The 22,334-nt window shown below is 39.8% G+C and overlaps 1 protein-coding gene across 1 annotated transcript; it reads left to right on the forward strand.

Annotated features, from left to right (window-relative positions):
• The first annotated feature begins 2,097 nt into the window (after window positions 1-2,097).
• Window positions 2,098-3,135, forward strand: LOC132819569 (platelet-activating factor receptor-like). The gene has a single exon (XM_060831137.1). It carries the CDS (start codon window positions 2,098-2,100, stop codon window positions 3,133-3,135), a length of 1,038 nt encoding a protein of 345 aa, XP_060687120.1.
• Window positions 3,136-22,334: the final 19,199 nt, after the last annotated feature.

Genomic DNA, 22,334 nt, shown 5'->3' on the forward strand with positions numbered 1-22,334 from the left:
TCTGTTTCCATGCTATACATCTCTATGATTCTAAGTACTCAAGACCCATAGGTATTGCAAGCATTGTCCTTACTTGCACATCTGAAATGTTTTTGGCAATTCTATTTAATTTATTAGTAATGTCCATATGATCTTCTAGTACAGTAATCAAGCCCTGAACTATTCCTGTCAAGTCTTGGTCTATACCTAATTGGACATCTTAAATCCTTCACCTGCTTTCATTTGTAAAATTTTCCTAAGCTGTGAACTTAGGATTTTGGTCACAGTAGCTAAACCAATTTAATTCACTATTGAGGTCCCTGTATTGAATACTCCAGCAGCATCATTATCAGGTCACATTCAGCCTGTTCTTTCCCTGGGTCTCGAGCCACAAATGTCCCACCATTCAGCTCAACTACTTTTATCATTAACTGACCCATTAAAATAGTATACAGTGCTTGAATATGTCAGGGCAGGGTTATGTTAGAAATATTTAAGACTATGGACAACAGCATATTATCATTCAAGATTTTACCACGGTTACATAAGTCCATTTTCTAGTGATCAAAATCATATTTCTTATGTCTAAAACAACTGTCTAGTTAGTTTCAAATACAAATCTCTCCAAAGAATCCCATCAATTATCTATTTGAGTCAAATTATTGCTTCTGCATCTGAACTTAAGTAGACTCATTCTGAAATGCACAGTTTCTTGCTCCTGTAGTTACACTCATTGCTCCGTAGTGAATGTTACACTCCACATTTCCTGTGGTGTGGTACAGTCCATACTGTGGGTGTTTGTTACTCCTCGTTCCCTCTGCTAAGAATACCAATCATGTGACAAACCCCTTAGAGTCATAGAATCATAGAGTCATATAGCATGGAATCACACTCTTTAGCCTAACTCATCCATGCCAACCAAGTTTCCAAAACTGAACTAGTGTCATTTGCCTGCACGTAGCCCATATCCCTCTAAACTTTTCCCATTCCTGACCATGCTGATCCAGACTAGGTCTGATTACCCTCTCAACACCTGATAGCCCCAATGCAATCTCACTCACCTCTGACCTGACCAGCTGCCTGACCTTTCTTGCCCTCTTGACCATATAACTGACTAGCTACCTGACCAGATCTACCTCCCAGCATCTTGCCCTAAACGTGGACTCTCCTGCTCCTGCGATGCTGCCTGACCTGCTGTGCCTTTCCAGCACTACACTCTTCACTCTGAAATCTCTAGTAACTGCAGTCCTCACTTTCCCTTAGCATAGCAAGAGCCAACCTATTGTATTGTCTCCTTCCTGCAAATCCCAGCACACCAATTTACTTTTAAACTCTGAAAAGCTGCCTTTTGACAGATGAAATATCGAACTTCCCGTATCATATCAGATCCGGTGACAAGTCAGAAAACTGAAGACTGATAGAATAGAACCTCAGCGACGGGTGAGTCAGCAGCATTTTGAGATAAGCTCCTGACAGTTTTCTTGGTATTAACCTTGCAAGTGTATCTGAACGTTAATCAGCCTCATGTCCCATCAGATAAACGGACCCGCAGATATAGGTTTGCTTTCCTTTGCACTGAGCAGAGAAACGCAGAGCTGCCCGCATTGAAAATGTGCTGCTGGACTTTCCAGAGGGAATTCTACGGAAAGGTCAGATAATTGAAGCTGTAATTTTCCACACGGAGCTGCCCAAATTGCTGAGAATCCTGCATTCTTTATCTTTATATATGTATAGATACCAGAGACACTGTTATTGAATGATAAACAAGTGTGAACAGTGCAAGTGTCTGCGTTGAGCTGACTGTGAATGTGAAATCGGTTCCTGATGAAGGGCTTATGCCCGAAACGTCGAATTTCCTGTTCCTTGGATGCTGCCTGACCTGCTGTGCTTTAACCAGCAACACATTTTCAACTGCACTGTTTATTTAACAAGGTCAGATTCACGGAAATCTCGTTGATCTGCACCGCAATCAATATTTTTTTAAAAAACCCTCAAGACTGTGAAGACTCGACTTGGAAACTTCCAAAAACTGACTTGTAACTTTCTCCTCGCAATAAAATTACCAATGTTTAATAAGAAGTATTAGCATCGAGTGATCCAAACGTTTCGACGGTTGCAATGACTACCTCAACAAATTTGGAAAACTGCAACGAGAATGACTTTTACGATACATCTGAAGTTATTTACACGGTTTCCGCAATATTTTACAGCTTTATAGTTATAGTGGGAGTCCCGGAAAACGTTGCAGCGCTTTGTTTTTTAATATGCAAGAAAAAAGAACTGACTGAAGCTAAGATCTACATGATAAGTCTCACAGTGGCCGATCTCCTGTTTGTGACATTTCTTCCTCTCTGGATTGATTACTATTACCGCAAAGGCAACTGGATCTTCACCAGCTTCATGTGCAGCCTATGGGGATCGCTGTTCTACATCAACACGTATAACACCATCTTCTTTCTGGCTGTCATCAGCTTTATTCGTTACCGCGCGGTCTCACAGCCGGTAACGGCAGCTCAGTCCAGACAGATTGTGAGAGGCTCAGTTTTAACTGCTTTAATCTGGACATTAACAGTTTGCTTTTCTTTACCGATTGTAATCAATCATGAAGATTACCTCATCAAAACAAACACTGGCAATGAAAGATGTTTTGAAAGTTATGAAGCAAAAAATACCAAAACACAAGTAATCGTTATACATATGCTGATGGAGCTGGGTTTTGTCCTTAGTTTAGTTGTGGTCATTGCCAACAATGTCCTTCTCCTTCGAATACTATCGGCTGACCAGAAAGCATTGCGAACTTCGCAAAATAAGTTCAAGGTCCGCGCTTCTCGGTTGGTGTTTATGGTCCTGGTCATCTACACGGTCTCGTTTCTACCTTACCATGTGGTCCATTTGCTTTGGACGCTTTTGGTCCTCAACTTCTGGAAATCTGACGACTGCGCTTTCAGGAAAACTGTCAACGATGTTCACCATATCTCCCTGTGCCTGATGTGTACCAACTGCATTCTGGACCCCATTCTTTACTGTTTCATGACAACAAATTTCAGACAATATTTTAAAGAGTTAAGACTGTCCTTCACGCGTAAATGTATCCTCGGTGGAAGCCCTAAGCCGCAAGAAATTCAGCTGTCAAGAAATGTGACCCGAGTCCGGTAACTTGACCCATCACCTGAAAATCACTGCTGCACAACTTGTGTGTTTTATCGCCAGTTTACCATGAGAAAGAAAAGTTGGTCCCAAGAACATCTTATTTGCAAGATTTTAGATTTTTGAAAATTTTAAAACGAGGAAAGAAGTATAAGATCAGAACAAAAAGTTTCTTCCTTTTAATATTTGTGAAGCTTGTGGGGCATTTCAGGAATGTATTACAGCCTTCACTGAAGAGGTGGTACTTCCCTCTTATTTAGTTCACGCAATGAGGGCAACAGATAGGCAGTTAGAACTGGTTTCAGCTGGAGGTGGAAATAAAAGCATTGTTGGCCCCAATATTGATTTCCATTGCTAAGTGCACAGTGTTGAGAGTAGCAGCTTCATCCAAAATGCCATTTATGCCATTTTACTCATGATTGTGTATTATAAACATATCAACAAAGACAGGAGAAAACGTTAGGCCCATCCAGCCTCACGCAACTAATGTGAGTTTTCATCTATTTTTATATGTCCACAGCACTCAAAAACCATGTGATCTTCTTGGAGTAGCAAAAAACTCAGGTGGACTTGGTTGGACGAATTTCGGGTAATATAGCTCTGATTTGGGGCTTCTCCTCATTGCCAATTGCTAATGTCTCAGGAGTTCACTTTGACCGTGATAATATTGTGCAGTGCCTACCACTTAATAGAAATATAGGAACAGGAATAGGCCATTATGCATCTTGACCTTGTTTCACCTTCAGGCCATAAGATTATCACTGACATGCAATCTAATTGTATTTATCTGTCATTGGTCCATCCATAGAAACATAGAAAATAAGAGCAGTAGGCCATTCAACCCTTCAATGCTGCTCCACCATTCATTATGGTCATGGCTGAACTTTGACTTAATAGATTGTTTTCGCTTTTCCCCCTTACCCTTTAGCCCTAAATGCTAACTCCAACTCCTTTTTCAAAGTCTTGACTGCTTTTTTGGGAGTAAATTCTACAGGCTCATCACTCTTAGGGTAAACAAATTTCTCCTCATGTCAGTACTAAATGGTTTACCACATATCCTTAGACTGTTACCATAAAGATACTTAAACTACATGAATTAATTTACTCAGAATTATCACACAACTAGGATTATACTTTCCATAATTTAGAAGGTTATGGACGCTTTGATTGCAGTTTTCAATGTACTAAGAAGAAAATAGGGTCCATGGAAAAAATTAGGACTGGTGGGCAGCCTATCATTGGGAACATCCTTTCTGCTGAAAATGTGTTGCTGGTTAAAGCACAGCAGGTTAGGCAGCATCAGGAATTCCTGATGAAGGGCTTATACCCGAAACGTTGCATTTCCTATTCCTTGAATGCTGCCTAACCTGCTGTGCTTTAACCAGCAACACATTTTCAACTGTGATCTCCAACATCTGCAGACCTCATTTTTTACCCGAACATCCTTTCTGCATCTACCTTGTCTAGTCCTGTTAGAATTTTATAGGTGTCTGAGACCCGTCTCATTCTTCTGAATTCCAGTGAACATAATCCTAACTGATTCAACCTCTCCTCATACATCAGTCCCACCATACCAGGAATATGTCTGGTAAATCCTCTTAATCCCTTTGGTTAACAAAAATCTATTTGTCATGTTAGTAATTGATGTAGCATCTTTTATCATGAGCAAAAGAGAATTCCAAACTTGTACACCTCTTTCTATCAAAATGTTTCCTAGCTTCACACCTGAAAGGTCTTATTCTACTTTTTAGGCTATGTCACCAGTCTTAGACACCCAACTAATACAAATAGTTTATTTCCATTGACCTATTTTATTTGCCCACTTATTTGTGGGTGGCATGGTGGCACAGTGGTTAGCACTGCTGTCTCACAGCGCCTGAGACCCAGGTTCAATTCCCGACTCAGGCGACTGACTGTGTGGAGTTTGCACGTTCTCCCTGTGTCTGTGTGGGTTTCCTCCAGGTGCTCCAGTTTTCTCCCACAGTCCAAAGATGTGTGGGTCAGGTGAATTGGCCATGCTAAATTGCCCATAGTGTTAGGTAAGGGGTAAAATGTAGGGGTATGGGTGGGTTGCGCTTTGGCGGGTCGGTGTGGACTTGTTGGGCCGAAGGGCCTGTTTCCACACTGTAAGTAATCTATTTTCCTCTTATGACATTGAAAACTGCAATCAAAGCATCTATAACCTTCTAAATTATGGGAAATGCAATCCTAGTATGTTTGATCATTCTGTGCAAATTAACTCATAGAGTCCAAGTATTATTGTTGTTGTGAACATGCACTTCACTCCTTTCAAAACCTCCTTCCTGAGGTGTGGTGCCTAGAATGACCACATTCCAGGACCTATCTAACCAGGTATTTGTTTAACTGTGGCATAGCTTCCAGTCTTCTTTATTTGAATTCTAAACATACAAGTCTTCATTACCCTTTTTTTTAAAATTACTTGCTGTATTTGTTCATGCCATTTCAATGATCTATATGCCTGAATTCCAAAGAGACATCCATTGTTTAAAATTTTTTATTGTTTAGAAAGTACTAGCCTCTTTAGATCCAAAATGGATGACCTCACATTTGCCTAAATAGAAATCTTTTTCCATAGTTTTGTCCACTCATTTAATGTACCCATGTAACTTTATGCTACCAGCTGTGCTGATTACAATATTGCCTATCTGCAAACTTGGATATATGGCTTTCAATTCCACCATCTAATTTGTTATTAAATCCACTGAATAGTTAAGGTTTTAATACAGATCCTTTTGAGACACCTCTGGTCACATTCTGTTCATTGGTCAATCAATACTGTTACTATCAAATAGCAACATCTGCACCCAACATCACTCTCCTCACCAATGAAATCAACAACCAAGAGAAAAAGGAAGGGGCATAGTATGTAGCCTTGTAGTACTCCTGTTATAATGTTCACGAAGTCTATGATGCCTATTGTTGGTCTTAGCTTAGGAGTTGGAGTTGCAGTATAAGTCTATGAAGGTGTTAATATACTACTGCAAGAGATTAGAAACTATCAATTTGACATCTTAGACATTAGCAAGCTTTAGCAGACAGGCCAAGGATAAATCAGCAGTAAGTGCATGACAATTATCATTGTTGGCCTCATACTCAACAGATGTTTGGCACAGGCATTAGTTGAGTGGAAGTCAGTCATTCATCACGTTGCCACTGCTAGTTGTCAAAACCGAGCATGCTGAAGTCACTGCCATGGAAGTTTATACAGCAACAGAGGGAGAGGGAAAAAAAGATGAGTTCGAAATCTAGTTGCAGTATGTGCTGGTCAAGACACTTGGCTATGATATCAAATGGTTAATAAGTGACCTCACTGCTAACCTTGATTGCAATTGGTGAAGACTGAGTAGTATGTGTCAGCAGCACGTACAATGGAAACAGCAAGTATCTGCTAGCTTTTTGCAGCAGCAATTGGCTCAACATTGAGAAAGCTTTCCTCAAACAAAAGGATATCTACAAAAAAGACATGGAGGTCTCCAGGTGGTAATACCCTGAAAGTAATGGATGACATATGCATCAGCAGCAGATGAAACACAGCTTTATAAATGGTCTGGATTTGTCAATGTGCTGATTTAGGATTCCACCACCTTATGTTAAGGAAAATCTTGCTGGAGAAGAAAGCTGCAGTCATGAAGTCCCTACAGCTAGCTTAATGAAGAGACTGTAGGACAAGGACACATCAAACAATTTACAGCAGGCATGCTCCAACAATTTCAAAGTACTACTAAGGTTGGATAATATTGAGTCAAAGTGTGAATTTCTTCATAAAAGGGATTAAGACTAGTTTCTTTTGCTATGTATTACACCTTTCCTAAACACTTTTATCACAGATACAGAGCCTTACTGCACTGCTTCATTTTGAATCAAGACAGTTCAAGTTTTGTAAATATCATATTTCTTCAGTTCTTTTGTTTATCCTTATTTGACAAGACCATTTCTGTTCATGAGCACTTGACTAAAGATTCTTTTATTCCCTTAAGTTTTTGCATATTAGCAAACCAAGCAGTGTCATATTAACTCATAATGTTTAATTCCTGAAGTTGGCTCTCCACAAATTCTGAATTCTGTTCAGCAGTTTTCATTCTAGAGCCATAATTTAGAGATATTCAAATTGTGTTTCCAGATACCTCTGATTTTAATAAAAATGTGATGAAAATGATAACCTTGTTCTGATGAAAATTATAATTTTCGTCAGACTTAATAGTGCATCTGAGTTGGAATTTATTTTCTTCTACCAGTCTAGATTTTACAATTTCTGATAATTTATGGGGTGTAAAAATGGTGTTTGTAAAAAGTCTCAAAATGGCCAGATTAAGCAAAATAAATGGGTGGCACGGTGGTTAGCACTGCTTCCTCACAGCGCCGGAGACCCGGGTTCAATTCCCGACTCAGGCGACTGACTGTGTGGAGTTTGCATGTTGTCTGCGTGGGTTTCCTCCGGGTGCTCTGGTTTCCTCCCACAGTCCAAAGATGTGTGGGTCAGGTGAATTGGCCATGCTAAATTGCCCATAGTTTTAGGTAAGGGGTATAGGTGGGTTGCGCTCGGCGAGTTGGTGTGGACTTGTTGGGCCAAAGGGCCTGTTTCCACAATGTAAGTAATCTAATCTAAATCTTAAAATTATAATACATAAAACCCAGCTCTGCTCACATCTCCTCAGATTGAGGGTGAAATACGTTTGCAAATATTGATTTCTCACTACTTAATTATCACTTTCCAATGTAAAGGAAAAAGGAAAACCCAATTTAAGGTGCATATTACATGTGTAGCTTAATTCTTAATCATTCTACTTATGTAAAGAAAAAAAACAGAGATAGGCATCAAAACAAACAGTTGGATTACAACAGCATGGGTAATGTTATTCTAGTCCAAGGTGAGAAAATTAATAAAGCCAAAGTACAAAGAGATCTGGGAGTGCTCGTCAAGGATTCTCTAAAGGTAAACGTGCAGGTTGAGGCCGTGATTAAGAAAGCGAATGCAATGTTGTCTCTTATCTCAAGAGGGTTGGAATATAAAAGCAGAGATGTGCTACTGAGACTTTATAAAGCTCTGGTTAGGCCCCATTTGGAGTACTGTGTCCAGTTTTGGTCCCCACACCTCAGGAAGGACATACTGGCACTGGAACATGTCCAGCGGAGATTCACATGGATGATCCCTGGAATGGCAGGTCTAACATATGAGGAACGGCTGAGGATCCTGGGATTGTATTCGTTGGAGTTTAGAAGATTGAGGGGAGACTTAATAGAGACGTACAAGATAATACATGGCTTGGAAAGGGTGGACGCTAGGAAATTGTTTCCGTTAGGCGAGGAGACTAGGACCCGTGGACACAGCCTTAGAATTAGAGGGGGTCAATTCAGAACAGAAATGCGGAGACATTTCTTCAGCCAGAGAGTGGTGGGCCTGTGTAATTCATTGCCACGGAGTGCAGTGGAGGCCGGGATGCTAAATGTCTTCAAGGCCGAGATTGATAGATTCTTGTTGTCTCGAGGAATTAAGGGTTACGGGGAGAACGCTGGTAAGTGGAGTTGATATGCCCATCAGCCATGATTGAATGGCGGAGTGGACTCGATGGGCCAAATGGCCTTGCTTCCACTCCTATGTTTTATGATCTTATGGTCTTAATTCAGTTTGAAATCTAAGGACCACCAATGTCATAGGCCCAACATCAGGCAATTATTTTATGATGTCTATATTTTATTGTTGTATTACTTAAAAGTGTTGTAGGAATCAATCCATCAGGTGTTCAGATAACTGAAGAATATAATATTCAAATTTATTTACATACTTGTGGAATTGTTCCTTCATATCGTCTCTGGCAGTAAAGTTGAATTGTTGGTGACTGCCACTGTAGTTATCATTTCTTAGCCTTTGCTACAAACTTGCTGTGACTAGCTTTCAATATGAAATTACAGCCACTGATCTTCTAGTGCCCTCTTACTGTCACCATGATGTGTCTTGTAATATTCTATAAGTTAGTCTACATAATACATACCATAGAGAGGTTAGTTTATTGAGTCATATATCTTGAAGTTTATTAGCAACCATATACTGACATAAGATCTCAGATTTATGTATGGTCTGGTTTTATGTTTACTGATATTGACATTACAGTATATACAGAGTTGAATGGATGATTAACTGACTGACACTGACAGACTAACCAACTAATTGCCTCACTAATAGGTTCATTATCTGCTTGTACTGAGAATATTTTGGAGACCTTTTATATAAGAATGTCACATAACGTGATGTGGTTCACTTGCTTCAGAGATGTAGTAATTGTCAGATCTGTGGCAATATGCATCAGCTAACTCAGTTGGTCTGGGGACAAGACAGTCCTAGAATTGGTGATGGTAGTGAAACTCAACAGGCCTGATAGCAGCTGTGGAGAGAAGGCAGTTTGCAAAAGAAATTCAATCCAGATAAATATGAGTGATGCAGTTGGGCAGGACAAACAAGGCAAGGGAATACATAATGAATGATAAAACCTGGGAAGCATCGAGGATCAGGGAACCTTTGCGTTGTTAGGCCCCTCACTAATTTTTCATTATTTTCATTTTATTCTTTCATCAATTTTGAATTATGAGCTGGAAATGACTGGTTGACTTTGTGGCAGTCTTAGGTCAAAAGGAAAAGTTTGCTTGTGAGGTCAGGGCTGCAGACTAATTGCAGGCTGAGCTTTTATTTAAAATATTCCAACAGAGACTCCGAGGAAGAGATTTGTGTTCAATCAGATTGCAGAAGTTGGCTATTAATGAGGTCAGTAGCTGGGAATTGGTTCTGGCCAATCTGAAGGAGATCCTCCTTCAAGCAGATGGCAGTTATTGAATGGTAATTTAGGCCTCAGGAAGAATCAATCAGTCTAACAGGGTGGAACCAGAATTAAGGTTTCGATAATATTTTCAGAGAGGTGATTCTGGGATGCTGCTGAGACAGCATGACAATTTGAAAGCTCCCTGCCCAATCTGGTACACCAGCTTTTGGAATCCCAAAGGGAGGAACATTGAGTGAGAAGTATTGCTGCTGCCTTTGCCTGGATGATCTGAAAAGATGATCCTGATCAATGTTTTGGAAAAACAGCCAAGGAGTCCACATTTATACCTGTGAAACAATGCACTGAGAATGATATTTGAGCAATTTGGACAGCTTTGCTATTTTCTTTGAATTATCACCTAAATGTTTGCCTTTTTTGTGAATGGAGTCTAGAAACAAATGTGTTCAGTTTAAAGCACAGACATTAATCAGCTTACCATGTTGTTTGACTTTGTCTCTGTTATTTTAGTTTGCATTTAATAAATCATTTGTTAAGTCATTTGTATCTGGTGCCAGGATATTAACTATTCATGAATCTGGAATTGGTTATTTACAAAGTGTGGTTAGGAATCACTTGGAGTGACGACTTGGAAGCCTTTTTCAGTTTAATTTTACTGTGTTGTGAACACAGAGGTAGAAAGGCTGATTTGGGTTGACTGTTGTCCTCTTGTTGTAACACAACTGGGGGCTCATTTGGGATTTTGAAACACAGACAATAAAGATCTGGAATTGGAGTTTCCTACTTAGAGTGGGCAATCAGACACCAGGTTTGTACTCAGACTTAAGATAGCACTGGAACTTATTAGAGTTTTTGAATGGTCAGATGTTTCTCTTGTACAGTTGCAGGCTATGACTAAAGCTAAACTAGTATAGTTAGCAAGCAGACTGGAAATAAGGTTGCCAGAGCAAGCTAAGAAGTTAGACATTGTATTTTTAATAGTGAAACAGTCGGGTTTAGTGGGAAAAGAGGGGGCAGATGGTACAGTCAGTTTAATGGATGCATCAGTAAAACTTGAGTTGCAGTTTGGGCACATGGAAATAAGAAAATTGGAGAGAAAACTCCCAAGGACAGAAAAAGCAAGGGAATTCCAAGAAGAGTTAGAATCTTAAAAATTGGAATTCCAAATGAAAAGAGAGAGAGAGAAAAGGAAGAAAGAGGAAAAGAAAGGGAGGAAAGAGAGAAAGAGAATAAGCACTTAAATTAAAAACAATGCAGCTTTGGCAACCTACATCAGAGGTTTGGGACGCATGGAAGAGGATGGTTCTAGTTATAATCCATGGTTCAGTAAGGAGATGTTGAAGGTTGTGCAGGCTTTGCCAAAATTTGAAGAAATTGATGTAGAAGCATTTTTCATGATGTCTGAGAGGAAGACAGCAACAGAAATGAGGTGGTCAAAAGCAGATTTGACCTTGCCCTTGCAAAGTAAGCTAACAGGTAAAGCACAAGAGATGTATGCATCCCTGTCAGAGGAATATTCTGGGGATTATGATGAGGTGAAAAGGCCAATTCTGAGTGCATGCCAGTTGTCCCTGGAAGCATACAGATAGCGTGTAGGAACTTAGGGAAACAGCCTGACAAACCTGTCCTGAGTTTGGTCGAGAGTGTGATGCTGGAAGAGCACAGCAGGCCAGACAGCATCTGAGGTGCAGGATAATTCACATTGAGGGCATAAACCCTTCCTATAATAATTTTGACAAACAGAATAATGCTGATATGTGGATATGAGTATTCAAGGTTGAGAATACTTACAATGCTCTCAGAGAAATCAGTCTTTTGGAAGAATTTAAAACTTCTTTACCTTCTGGAATCGGAACTCATGTAGAAGGCCAAAAGGTAGCAAAAGCAAGACAAACATTTATAATGGTTGATGATCATCAACTGATCCATAAACCTTTTTTTCCATCATCCTCAAATGTTTGAGAAGAATAATAAATTGCTTTTCCAGCAACACATTTTCATCTCTGATCTCCAGCATCTCACTTTCTCCAAGAATAATAACTGGGAGAGTGAAAGGAAGGCAGATAGCCGGCGAGGAAATGGACAGTAGGGAAAGTACCAAAAAATCCTTCTCAGTTTAGAAAAGAAATTGCTGAGAGTGGAGTTGAAGTTCGGAAGCTTAAGTGTTTCTATTGCAATAATTTGGGCCATGTGAATTCACATAGGACTACAGGAGTCAATAAAAAGTAAAAGGAATCAGAAAAGGATAACGCCACAGACCTGGTTGTAAGCATAGTCTGTTCTGCAATAACGTGGTAGTTGCGTTCTTGTGTGACCTCATGTTATAGAAACTCGCACAATAGAAATAACAGGGCCTATGGGAAAAACAGGGTTGGTCGAACCACTAAAAATCAAAACAAAAATAGTAGTTAGCTTAACACAAACGATACCAGAGTCTAAGTCAAGGTTAAACTCATATATTTTAATGAGATAATATAATAAACTTAACACTTTAAGGGATTTCTGAGCTACAGTACTGTATTAAGACAGGGGCTAAGGGTCATCATCAGCACCATCATTACTTTCAGGTACAGTTCTGGGTGCAGGATTATGATGAAAGAAAATATTTAGTCTAGAAGTGGATGGCTGTGGGTTATTGTCCTCAGACTGTTTCCTGGGGATTGCCTTAAAAAAGGCATCTAGTTTTTGCTGCTTTGCCATCTTTCTTCTTTCATGAAGAAGTTGTTCGTAGGGTGCCAGAGAAGGCTTTATGCCATGAACTGCTCTCCTGCTGCCGTCTGCATTGTAGTCATTGTCTTCTAGGAGCTGCGACTGTTTCTCAGCTTCCCTCAGAACAGAGACAAAAGAAAGGGAGTGTTCTCGTGGTGCTGCATTCTGGACTTCATTGTCTTCACCTCGGGCTTCAATTTTCCCCATAGCAACAAGTTACTGTAGATCAGTCTCCAATTCTTCAAATCCAACTTGCTTTGCAAGAGTGACACAATGTTCTCTGATTGCTGGAAGCTCCTCTGACTGTTCAACACCTTTAAAATCATGAAGAAAATCTGGGAGCAGCTTCCACCGAACTGCATGTAAGCAGTCCTTACTGATATCATCCCAGACCTCCACAATGATGTCAATAGCATTGTTAATGTTAAAGCTCTTCCAAAATTGAAGAACACTGTCCTCATTATCCCTCTCAGTAGCTGCAATCAGTTTTCTGAATGTGCACTTCAAATAATAAGCTTTAAAAGCTGCCATTGCACCCTGGTCCATGAGTTGAATGAGAGAGATTGTTTTCAGAGGAAGAAATAACACATTGATGTTTTCAGAAAGTTTATCTTGGTGCATTGTCCAGAATGAGGAGAATCTTGAAATCCAAATCTTTACTCCTGCAAAAATTTCTAAAATCATTCCTTGAAAACATCAACAATAAGGTCAGAAAACACTTGCCCTGTCATCCAACCTCCTTTGCTTGATTTGAAGTAAACACCTAGAGTGGACTTTCAGGTATCTGGGATGGAGTCACGTAATAGCCAATGGGAGTTCGTGTTTAAAAAAAAAATTCCCCAACTCACTAATCGCGTTACAGCCAAATTGTGTTGATGAAATGCACGTTATGGGAGAATGACCTGCATAACAGAAGGCCCATGGTGAATTCTGACATTAGTAAAGAGATGTGTAAGGTAGATGAGAGGTATGCAGGATTTTTATAAAAAGGAAACGCGACTGCTTTTTCTTCAGGTGAGATAGCTAAACCTATAATCATACTAACACAATCACCTTTACTGGAGAAAGAATTGATTTTCCTCCAGACAATTTAATGAGAGCCAAAGTATTGGTGGAGAATATATTATTCCATTATATAAAGTACAAATAGATTGTGATCTGTTCTTAGGAGAAGTAGTTGTTGGAGAAATAAAAATATTACTATTGAGACTTACTTCTGGGTAATGATTTGGCAGGACTAAAAATAGTAGCTTCAACCGTAATTACAGAATGTTGAAAGGAGGTACAAGAAACAGAACAATTTTAGGAACAGTTCCTGGTATCTTTCCTTCATGTGTGGTTACCAGAGCAATGTTTAAATAAAACCCATCAATATGGGTTAATGTGATACCACAAGTAAATGAAACTGTAGTTGATACTTTCTTAAAGGGTGAAGGTAATCCTGGTGGATTATTATAGCATTTCTTATTATGGCACAAAAAGCTGACCCTTAATTAAATAAATTAGCACAATATTCTGATACTGAAGTAGAGACCAAGGAAGTTGCAAAGTACTGTTAACTTAAGAACAGAATGTAAATGAGGAAATGGTGACTCTGTCATTAGACCTACAAATGAAGAATGGTTATTGATCATGGAACTGCCCAGCTATCTTAGAGATATATATTATGAGTAGAACATGTGATTCCCATGGTAAGACACGTGTGTATTTGGAAAACTCAGGAGTCCATAAACAGATATTTACCTGACCAAAACTGCATAAAGATATGCTGTAATTTTGTAAAACATGCCAAGTTGTAGGTAAAGCACGTGATTAGACCAGCATCCCTGATTCCTATACCAGCTTTTGAGGGCCATTAAAATTGATTAGAGATAAATTGCTAAGCCGAGAAACGAAACTTCAGTTTTAGGGTGTGTGTCCACATTTCTCAAAGGGTTATCAGGAGCATGCAGAGAAACATTTGCAGACTTCCTAAAATAAGATGAAAGAGTGGACTGATAAATATGCCACAACCAGAATTTTTAAAGCAGGAAATGAAGTTTTAGTACCTTACCTTTACAAGGTCAGTCATTAAAAGCAGAATTCAATGGTCCCTACAAAGTAATTAAAACGGTTAGTCAGGAAACATACTTAATTGATACTTTTGATCATAGGAAAAAGAATCAATTGTGTCATGTGAACATATTAAAACAGCGCTATTGTAAAAAAGACAATGAGAATGTAGAGGTGTGTCAAGCAGTAAGTGTAGTTGAGGAAGATATTTTTGAAAAAGTATGAAAGCCAAAGAGAATTGATCAGTTCCCAAAGTGAACATCTTACTATTAAGTTAACAGTTCAGAGATATTAGAAAATTCAGATACTACATTTTCATTTCTGGAAAAATGTCAACAGGGAGATATAGTGAGATTCACTTTAGAATCATTGAATCATAGAATCCCTACAGTGTGAAAACAGGCCATTTGGCCCAACAAGTTCATGCCAACTCTCTGAGAAGTATCCCACCCAGACTCATTCCCTACATTTACCCCTGACTAATGCACCTAACCTACACATCCCTGAACACTATGGGCAGTTTAGTTTGGCCAATTCACCTAACCTGCACATCTTTGGATTACTCAGAAAATACAAAGATGTTTGCAAAAAATACACTTGGATTTCTAATGTCCACATAATTTGCTGTTATTTATACATACCCTGCATGATACTCTTTGTTTTAAAAAAGCCGAACATTTCTGAATGAGCAGAAACAGTTTGTCACATGACTGGAACCTGCATTTGTTGAAATGTTTAAGCATACAATTTGGATTCTGACTTCAGTTGCTGTTTGAATACCATTAGAAGAGCAGCTCACCGCCTTAGAAAGCTGGAGAGCAAGCTGCCTAGTTGCTCTCATAAATTTAATCTCCAGAATAAAATCGTGCATTTTGCCTGAAAATTGGACTCACAAGAAATATTGCTGTACCTCTGACTTCAGTTGATCTACATCCCAGTTCCCAAGAAAAGAATTGTTATGAGATTAGTCAACCGAGAAATACTCAGTTGGTTATAGATCTACTGGATCTAAGTTATATCAATCTATACTCAATATCTCTGATTTTTAAAAAAAAATTTGTAACTTCTTCCCTTTCTACCTTGCATGCTTGTGTACGTGAGAGTAAAGTCGTGAAGCAATTCCCCCAAATTTTGAATGTTCTGTTAATAAATTCTACCTCATCTATGGGTCTTGCAAAAATTGGAATCCTAAAATGGGGCTTTGAAGAACGACATCTTGGCCTACACTGTGAAAGGACTGCAGTAAAAAGGAGTGAGGAAATTAAATTGCTGTATTGTTGGTTTTAAATAGTTTCTATGTATCTTAATAGCTCCTTTGATCATTTTAAATGTGTCAATTAGATCATTCTTTAATCTGTTATATTAACAAGTACAAAGCATTTCCTTCAATCTTCCCTTAAAATGTAGTACTTTTACACCCAGTATTATTCTGGTGAAACTACAATGGACACTTCAAAGCCTATACATTTTTAACATATGCCCATGACTGCACTTAGAGCTATAGAAAATTACAGCACAATACAGGCCCTTCGACCCTTGATGTTGCGCCGCCCTGTGAAACCAATCTGAAGTCCATCTAACCTACGCTATGCCATTCTCGTGCATATGCCTATCCAATGACCATTTAAATGCCCTTAAAGTTGGCAAGTCTACAGCTGTTGCAGGCAGTGCGTTCCACGCCCCTAATATTCTCTGAGTAAAGAAACTACCTCTGACATGTGTCCTATATCTATCACCCCTCAATTTGAAACTATGCTCCCTCATGCTAGCCTATGTCCTAGCTCTGTATGGCTATACTATAGCTTCTCCTGTTTTATATTCCAGCTCTCTTGACGAAAAGGCCAACAATCCATTTGTTCACATTTTTTTAACATTCATATATATAGGGTGAAATGTTCTTTGAATCTTCCTTCATAATGGGTCTGCTACAAAATCCTCCGAGCATCTCATTGTCCTCCATGTACAGTTAATATTTTAAAGTTATCGAACTTGCCTTATTTTTAAGCAACCCTTTTATTTCAATATGTGGAACATTCCACATTGCAATTTGGACCTTAGAGAGCGTGTTCTTCTTTCCACTGTTCCCATTCTTATTCACCTCATAAATCTCATTTCAATTGTGTGCTTGTTTAACAGATCACATTATACTCTCATATGTCCCAAAATATCTCTCTTCCTATTCTTCTTCACTCATATGACACATTCTTTCTGCTATTATGTAACCTGTTCTTCATCATCTGCTCTCATACATCCCATTCTCTCTCTCCTCCGAGGTGACCGGTTCTCTCTCTCCTCTCATGCATTCTGTTCTCACATCCCATACCTGAATCATGACTGCTCTTTCCAACATTGTCAGAACAGTGGTAAAGAGCAAAGAAAATGCATAATCTGGATTTACTTCCAAAGAAACTTTAAAAATCCATTGATTTTTCCAAACAATGAAATGAAACTTATGTAACCAGATCTCTCAATTATTACCGATTAAACTGAGATAATTTAAATTCACTTGCTAATTCTAGCTTGGTCCATATGACTCAATGCTAAAGGTTTGTATTCAGCGCACGTTCCACAGATCAATGATCCATAAGCCAATCTGCATCATAATCATGGTTGTCAAAAAACATTCGAGGCTCATGGAGGTTAAATCCACAGATCAAATTCACCCTGATTTTGTGGGCTGAATTTTACACAAAATGGCTGGTTGAGCTCAAGTTTGGTTGAGCTTCATTGAGGATTTCTCTCCAGTTTAGTCTCTTACTTTTTAAAGGCATAAATATTGGTACAAGGCAGTAGAGGAGAAACCCTCCACTATCTGTTCTATAGTTTATAAGGTGTTTTCCATTTGATCAAGAGGGCGGAATGGGCCTCAGTTTAAACAAGTTCATATTTTTTAGAGGTTTCATTTTGTTCGCTAGTATTTTATGATGTTCTCAACTTGACAGTGGAATGACTTGTACACTGAAATTTCACAGATATTAAGTGCCCAAGGAGACTGATGAGAATATCCAGATGATATGCAATATTCTTTCAAACTGTTATCCCACAATATACTACAATAGTTTACATGTAAATAACATAATTATTCTAGATAAGCGTTGACAAAATTGCTCAATATTTGGGGAGATTGGATGGGCAGGAGAAGATTAAAACAACTGCCATCGCAACAACAGATGCGACTATCAGATTAGAGGAAGAGGAAGAGGAAGTTATGATTAGCAGCAAGTCTGAGAGTGAGAACAGAGCCAAACTCTGTCCAGAGTAAAGCTGTTGGACAGACCTATATTAAGATTATGTATTTTTACAGCAAATTTCATACACATAAATATCTCAAGGCATATTTGAAGGAAAGAGAAGAACATCACTAAAAGCTCTTGAAAAATAAATGGGCTGAATCTTGTGTTGCTTTGGCTAAGTTTTAGTTTTGTCAAGTTTCATGGAGGTTTTCTTGCCTATCTTACCAAATTCACTTCATAAACTACATACCCTTCTCCTATGGCATTACTAGTCATACCCAGAACAGCTCACACTGCTCAGATATCCTGGAATGTACAGGCAACACTTAGTGCTGATGCAGAACACTGAAGAGAACACTGTTAATCTAGAGATACCCTGCACAGTTCCTGACATTTGCCCCAAATATGGAAGAGAAGGGTAAATTGGCACTCACTTTGCAGGCTGGAACCTAGAGGCCCTGGTGGATGCAGACTCTGGATGTCCTCTTCCCTCAGGACTGGCAGTGAAGGCCACTGAAACCAGACCATGGCAGCCTGGAACCTGGGTCAGTGCAGTCACAGCCCTGTGAAGGAATGTCCAGCAATTATAGGAAGAAAGTCACTGAACCTCTATACTTCACCTGCTAAATATCCCCATCTCCATTCCAATACTCCATACTCACTCTATCTCTGCTACTAAACCACCTCCCAGAAATCTGCAACACCTTCCCTCACTGACTCTCACTTCCCAATTACAACACAACTCACTCTACATGGCCTTGCACTGTTTACTCACTCACTGCAGACACCTCCCTATCTGCACCAAAAGTAACAGCAGTGTCACACTCTTTCATCTCCCTTAAAAACTGGCCTCTGTGTAATTCCAGGAGGAAAACAGCTCACAATAGGGCAGAAAATGTTCACATGGATTATGGGCTTCCCCATATTTGGCTCCTCATCCCTTATGGGGACAGGATTCTGACTCTGGCTGCCCTAAGTAGCCATCTGACTGCCCGAGTCCTGGACTGATATTGGAGGCTGCTCTTGACTTAATGTGTTTGGATCTCCTGATCACAGACTATCTTCTTTGACTTGACCGAGGACTGCTGCCAACAATGACAAACCTCCTGGTTTTGTGTCTGTGCTAAGCGGCAGAGCAATACAGCAGTACTGAGAGGCTGGCATCGCTAATTTAGATGCAAGGCAGAAAAAGGCATGGCAAGGCAAGGAAATTGTGAACATCCAGGTCAGCTCAAAGTGAGTAAACTCTAGGAGAGTAAGCAAACAGCCCAAAGATGCAGATTCGTCCAGTCTTTGAGCTTAGTACATATCCTTGAGCACATAGTGTCTTTGGATGCTGCCTGAACTGTTGTGCTCTTCCAACACCACTAATCCAGCACATAGTGTCCTTGCCCATAGAGTGTGCTCTGAGATTTTGATGCCTAACATTGAGACATTGCAGAACAAGCTGGGAGCTGAAATTGTCAACCTGGTCTGACTTCCAGCTCAAGAACTCTCAGCATCTAGTTTGCTCAAGGCAGATGAGAGAAAGTAAATTAATATATAACATAAAAATTAAAATATATGTAAATGTTCAGAAAGGACCCCCATTGGAAAATCATGCGAAAAACATAAGACACAGGAGCAGGAGTAGGCCATTCAGCCTGTTGAGTCTTTTCTGGCATTCTAGCAAGACTTGATTTCCTAATCCTGGAGTTGTCACAGAAGTTAAAGATTTTATCAATGTTCACAAAATTCCAAATCTGCCTGTCTTTTAAACCCAGGTTTACAGAAGCACGGACCAGGTTTCTGTGGTGAACAAGAATTATTACTTTTATTACTTATTACAAATTACTGTAGGTAAACAAATATGAATTGTTGACATGTAACTCCACTGAAACTCTTAAACCTGTTATAAAATTGTTCTTGCACACATATAGAGAAAAGTCAGTGGTATGGATGAATGGAGAAAAGAGTTGGGAATAAGTTCAGTAGTTCCTGTCTTCATGGTTCACTCAGATGTTCCTTTTGGTTCACAATGACTTGCCGGTCCTTGATCTTTCTTCTCAAAATACTTTCATCTGCTATCAAGAGGCACAATGTGACTGGTTCAGAAATTGCTGTCTTATTGGCTACAAGCCACAGCCTACAGCAATTAATGAGGGAAATAAACTGACTTTCTTCAGGCTTTAGTTGTGTTATACCACAGAAAGACAGCACCTCCCTGTCTGGAGGTCCAAAGGCTTCTTGCTATGCCATTCACACCCACAAACTGTTCAGCTACTTGTACACCAACCACATAGTTGTTGGCAGGAAGGGGGGCTTTGTGACAAGTCATCACTACTCCACAGAGTAATAAGCTACTTGTTGCTGACTAAGCCCCACTTTGTACACACCCTGGTGCAAGTTCATCAGCAAATAATCTTCCTCCACTGGTGAGTAAGCCACAGTCTAAATAACTTTACAATATGTGTTGGTAGCCTGCTTTTAAAAAGCAAAGCAATCCCTTTTACTTTTTAAAATAGATCTTTACCTATTTCAGTCGACAATCCAAAATATAGAATTGCAGTGAAACAGTCTGGGAACATATCTGACAGTTGGCTTTACAGTGAAGTAGACTGGCAACATTGTCCTCTAGCATCATTGCAATGAAGCATTCTGGGTTGGCAGTGTTTACTGACAGCAACAATTGTGGGCAACTTTGCATGCATGCTCATTCAGAGACCTATGGTTCCAAGCAATGACATCAAAATGTAGATTTTACTTGTGACATCATGCACAAATACATCACTGTGCATGTGCATGTGTGAGTTTGAACTGGGCTTCAGTGGTGTAGAGAGGCTGCGCTGAATGGGGGGAAGCTCTCATAATGAGAAGGGAAGATGAGAGCCTGGGAGGTCGGGAGTGGAGGTGTGGGGTCGGGGAAAGATTTGACAAGGAGCACCTAGGAGGGTAAGGGGTGGCAAGGACAACCGAAGAGGTGGGAGGCCCTCTCTGTCTCTGCCTCCTTTCCATGTTCCCCTCCCAGTTCCCTGAACCAACCTCCTTCCCCTCTAGTGCTTTGCTGGATCATAATCTCACCACTCTCTTCCTGGGTTCTCACGATCTCTCTTCACCCAAACCTACACGGCCTGACCATCAAAACCCTCCCACCCATCATCCCCTCCATCTACTCCCCCAACCCAATCCCAATTTCCAGACCTATAGCAACATCATAGCGAAGCAGTGTAGGAAGAACGTCCATCAGTCATCATCAAAATAAAGCAGTACAAAACAGTGTTTTGTAGCAGAATTGCACTGAATAGGTCATAAAATAATATCCAACTGTCAGCATTATAGTGAGACAGCCGGCTAGCAGTGTCCTGTAGTAGCATTGTGGTGAAACAGTCTAGGAACAGTCTCTGACAGGCAGCACCACAATGAAGCAGTCTGGGAACAGTTGATTAGCTCAGTTAGCTGGACAGCAGGTTGGCAATGCCAGAGTGATGCCAACAGCATAGATTCAATTCTTGCACTGGCTGAGATTACCATGAAGGTCTCGCCTTCTCAATACCTCAGCTTCTAGTGACCCTCAAGTTATATCAGCACCAGTCATCTCTCTCTGGTGACAGAATAGCCATAGGATCTGAAACAATTTTATCTTCTAGAAGCAGTCTGAGAATTGTGTCAAAACATGAGGGCGCGCAAGTGGAAGTAGCTGATTGTGTAAGGCCCAGAGAGAATTTATACCATTTTTATTGCTTATAGTTTGTAAGACTTTTATGTTGGGTGTATACGTAACAAGGGCCATAGTGCAGAGATCCAGAGATAAATGACTCTAGAGTAATGATATTAATGTTTTAGATGACAGAACAAACGCAATATCTCCAATTTTGCAGACAACATAAACTGGCTGGGAGGGTGAACTGTGAGGAGGATGCAGATATGCTTCAGTGTGATTTGGAGAAGTTGAGTGAGCAATTGGATGGCAGATGAAGTATAATGTAGATAAATATGAGGTTATCCACTTGGTAGCAAAAACAGGAAGTCAGATTATTATCTGAATGAACAGATTGGAAAAGGGGAATTGCAATGAAATGTGGGTGTTCTTGTGTATTAGTCTCTGAAAGTAGGCATGTACATGAGGCAGGTGGTGAAAAAGGCAAATTGTTTAATAAAACAAAGAGCTGCAGATGATGAAGATATCATAAAACAAAAAATTGCTGGAGAAACTCAGCAGGTCTGGCAGAATCTGTGGGGTAATACAGAGTTAGCGTTTTGAGTCCAGTGATCCTTTGCCAGAACCCTTTTTAAGAAGGCAAATCATTTTTTGGCCTTGATACCAAGAGGATTTGAGTACAGGAGCAAGGATGGCTTTCTGCAAATGTACAGGACCTTGGTGAGATCACATTAAGTATATTTAGTGCAGTTTTGAACTTATCTGAGGAAGGATTCTCTGTTTATA

The sequence above is a fragment of the Hemiscyllium ocellatum genome, chromosome 10 (assembly GCF_020745735.1).
Source record: "Hemiscyllium ocellatum isolate sHemOce1 chromosome 10, sHemOce1.pat.X.cur, whole genome shotgun sequence".
Lineage (NCBI taxonomy): Eukaryota > Metazoa > Chordata > Chondrichthyes > Orectolobiformes > Hemiscylliidae > Hemiscyllium > Hemiscyllium ocellatum.

What these genes read in the sequence shown, in the direction of transcription:
- LOC132819569 (XM_060831137.1), top strand. Translation starts at nt 2,098, where the DNA reads ATGACTACCTCAACAAATTTGGAAAACTGCAACGAGAATGACTTTTAC.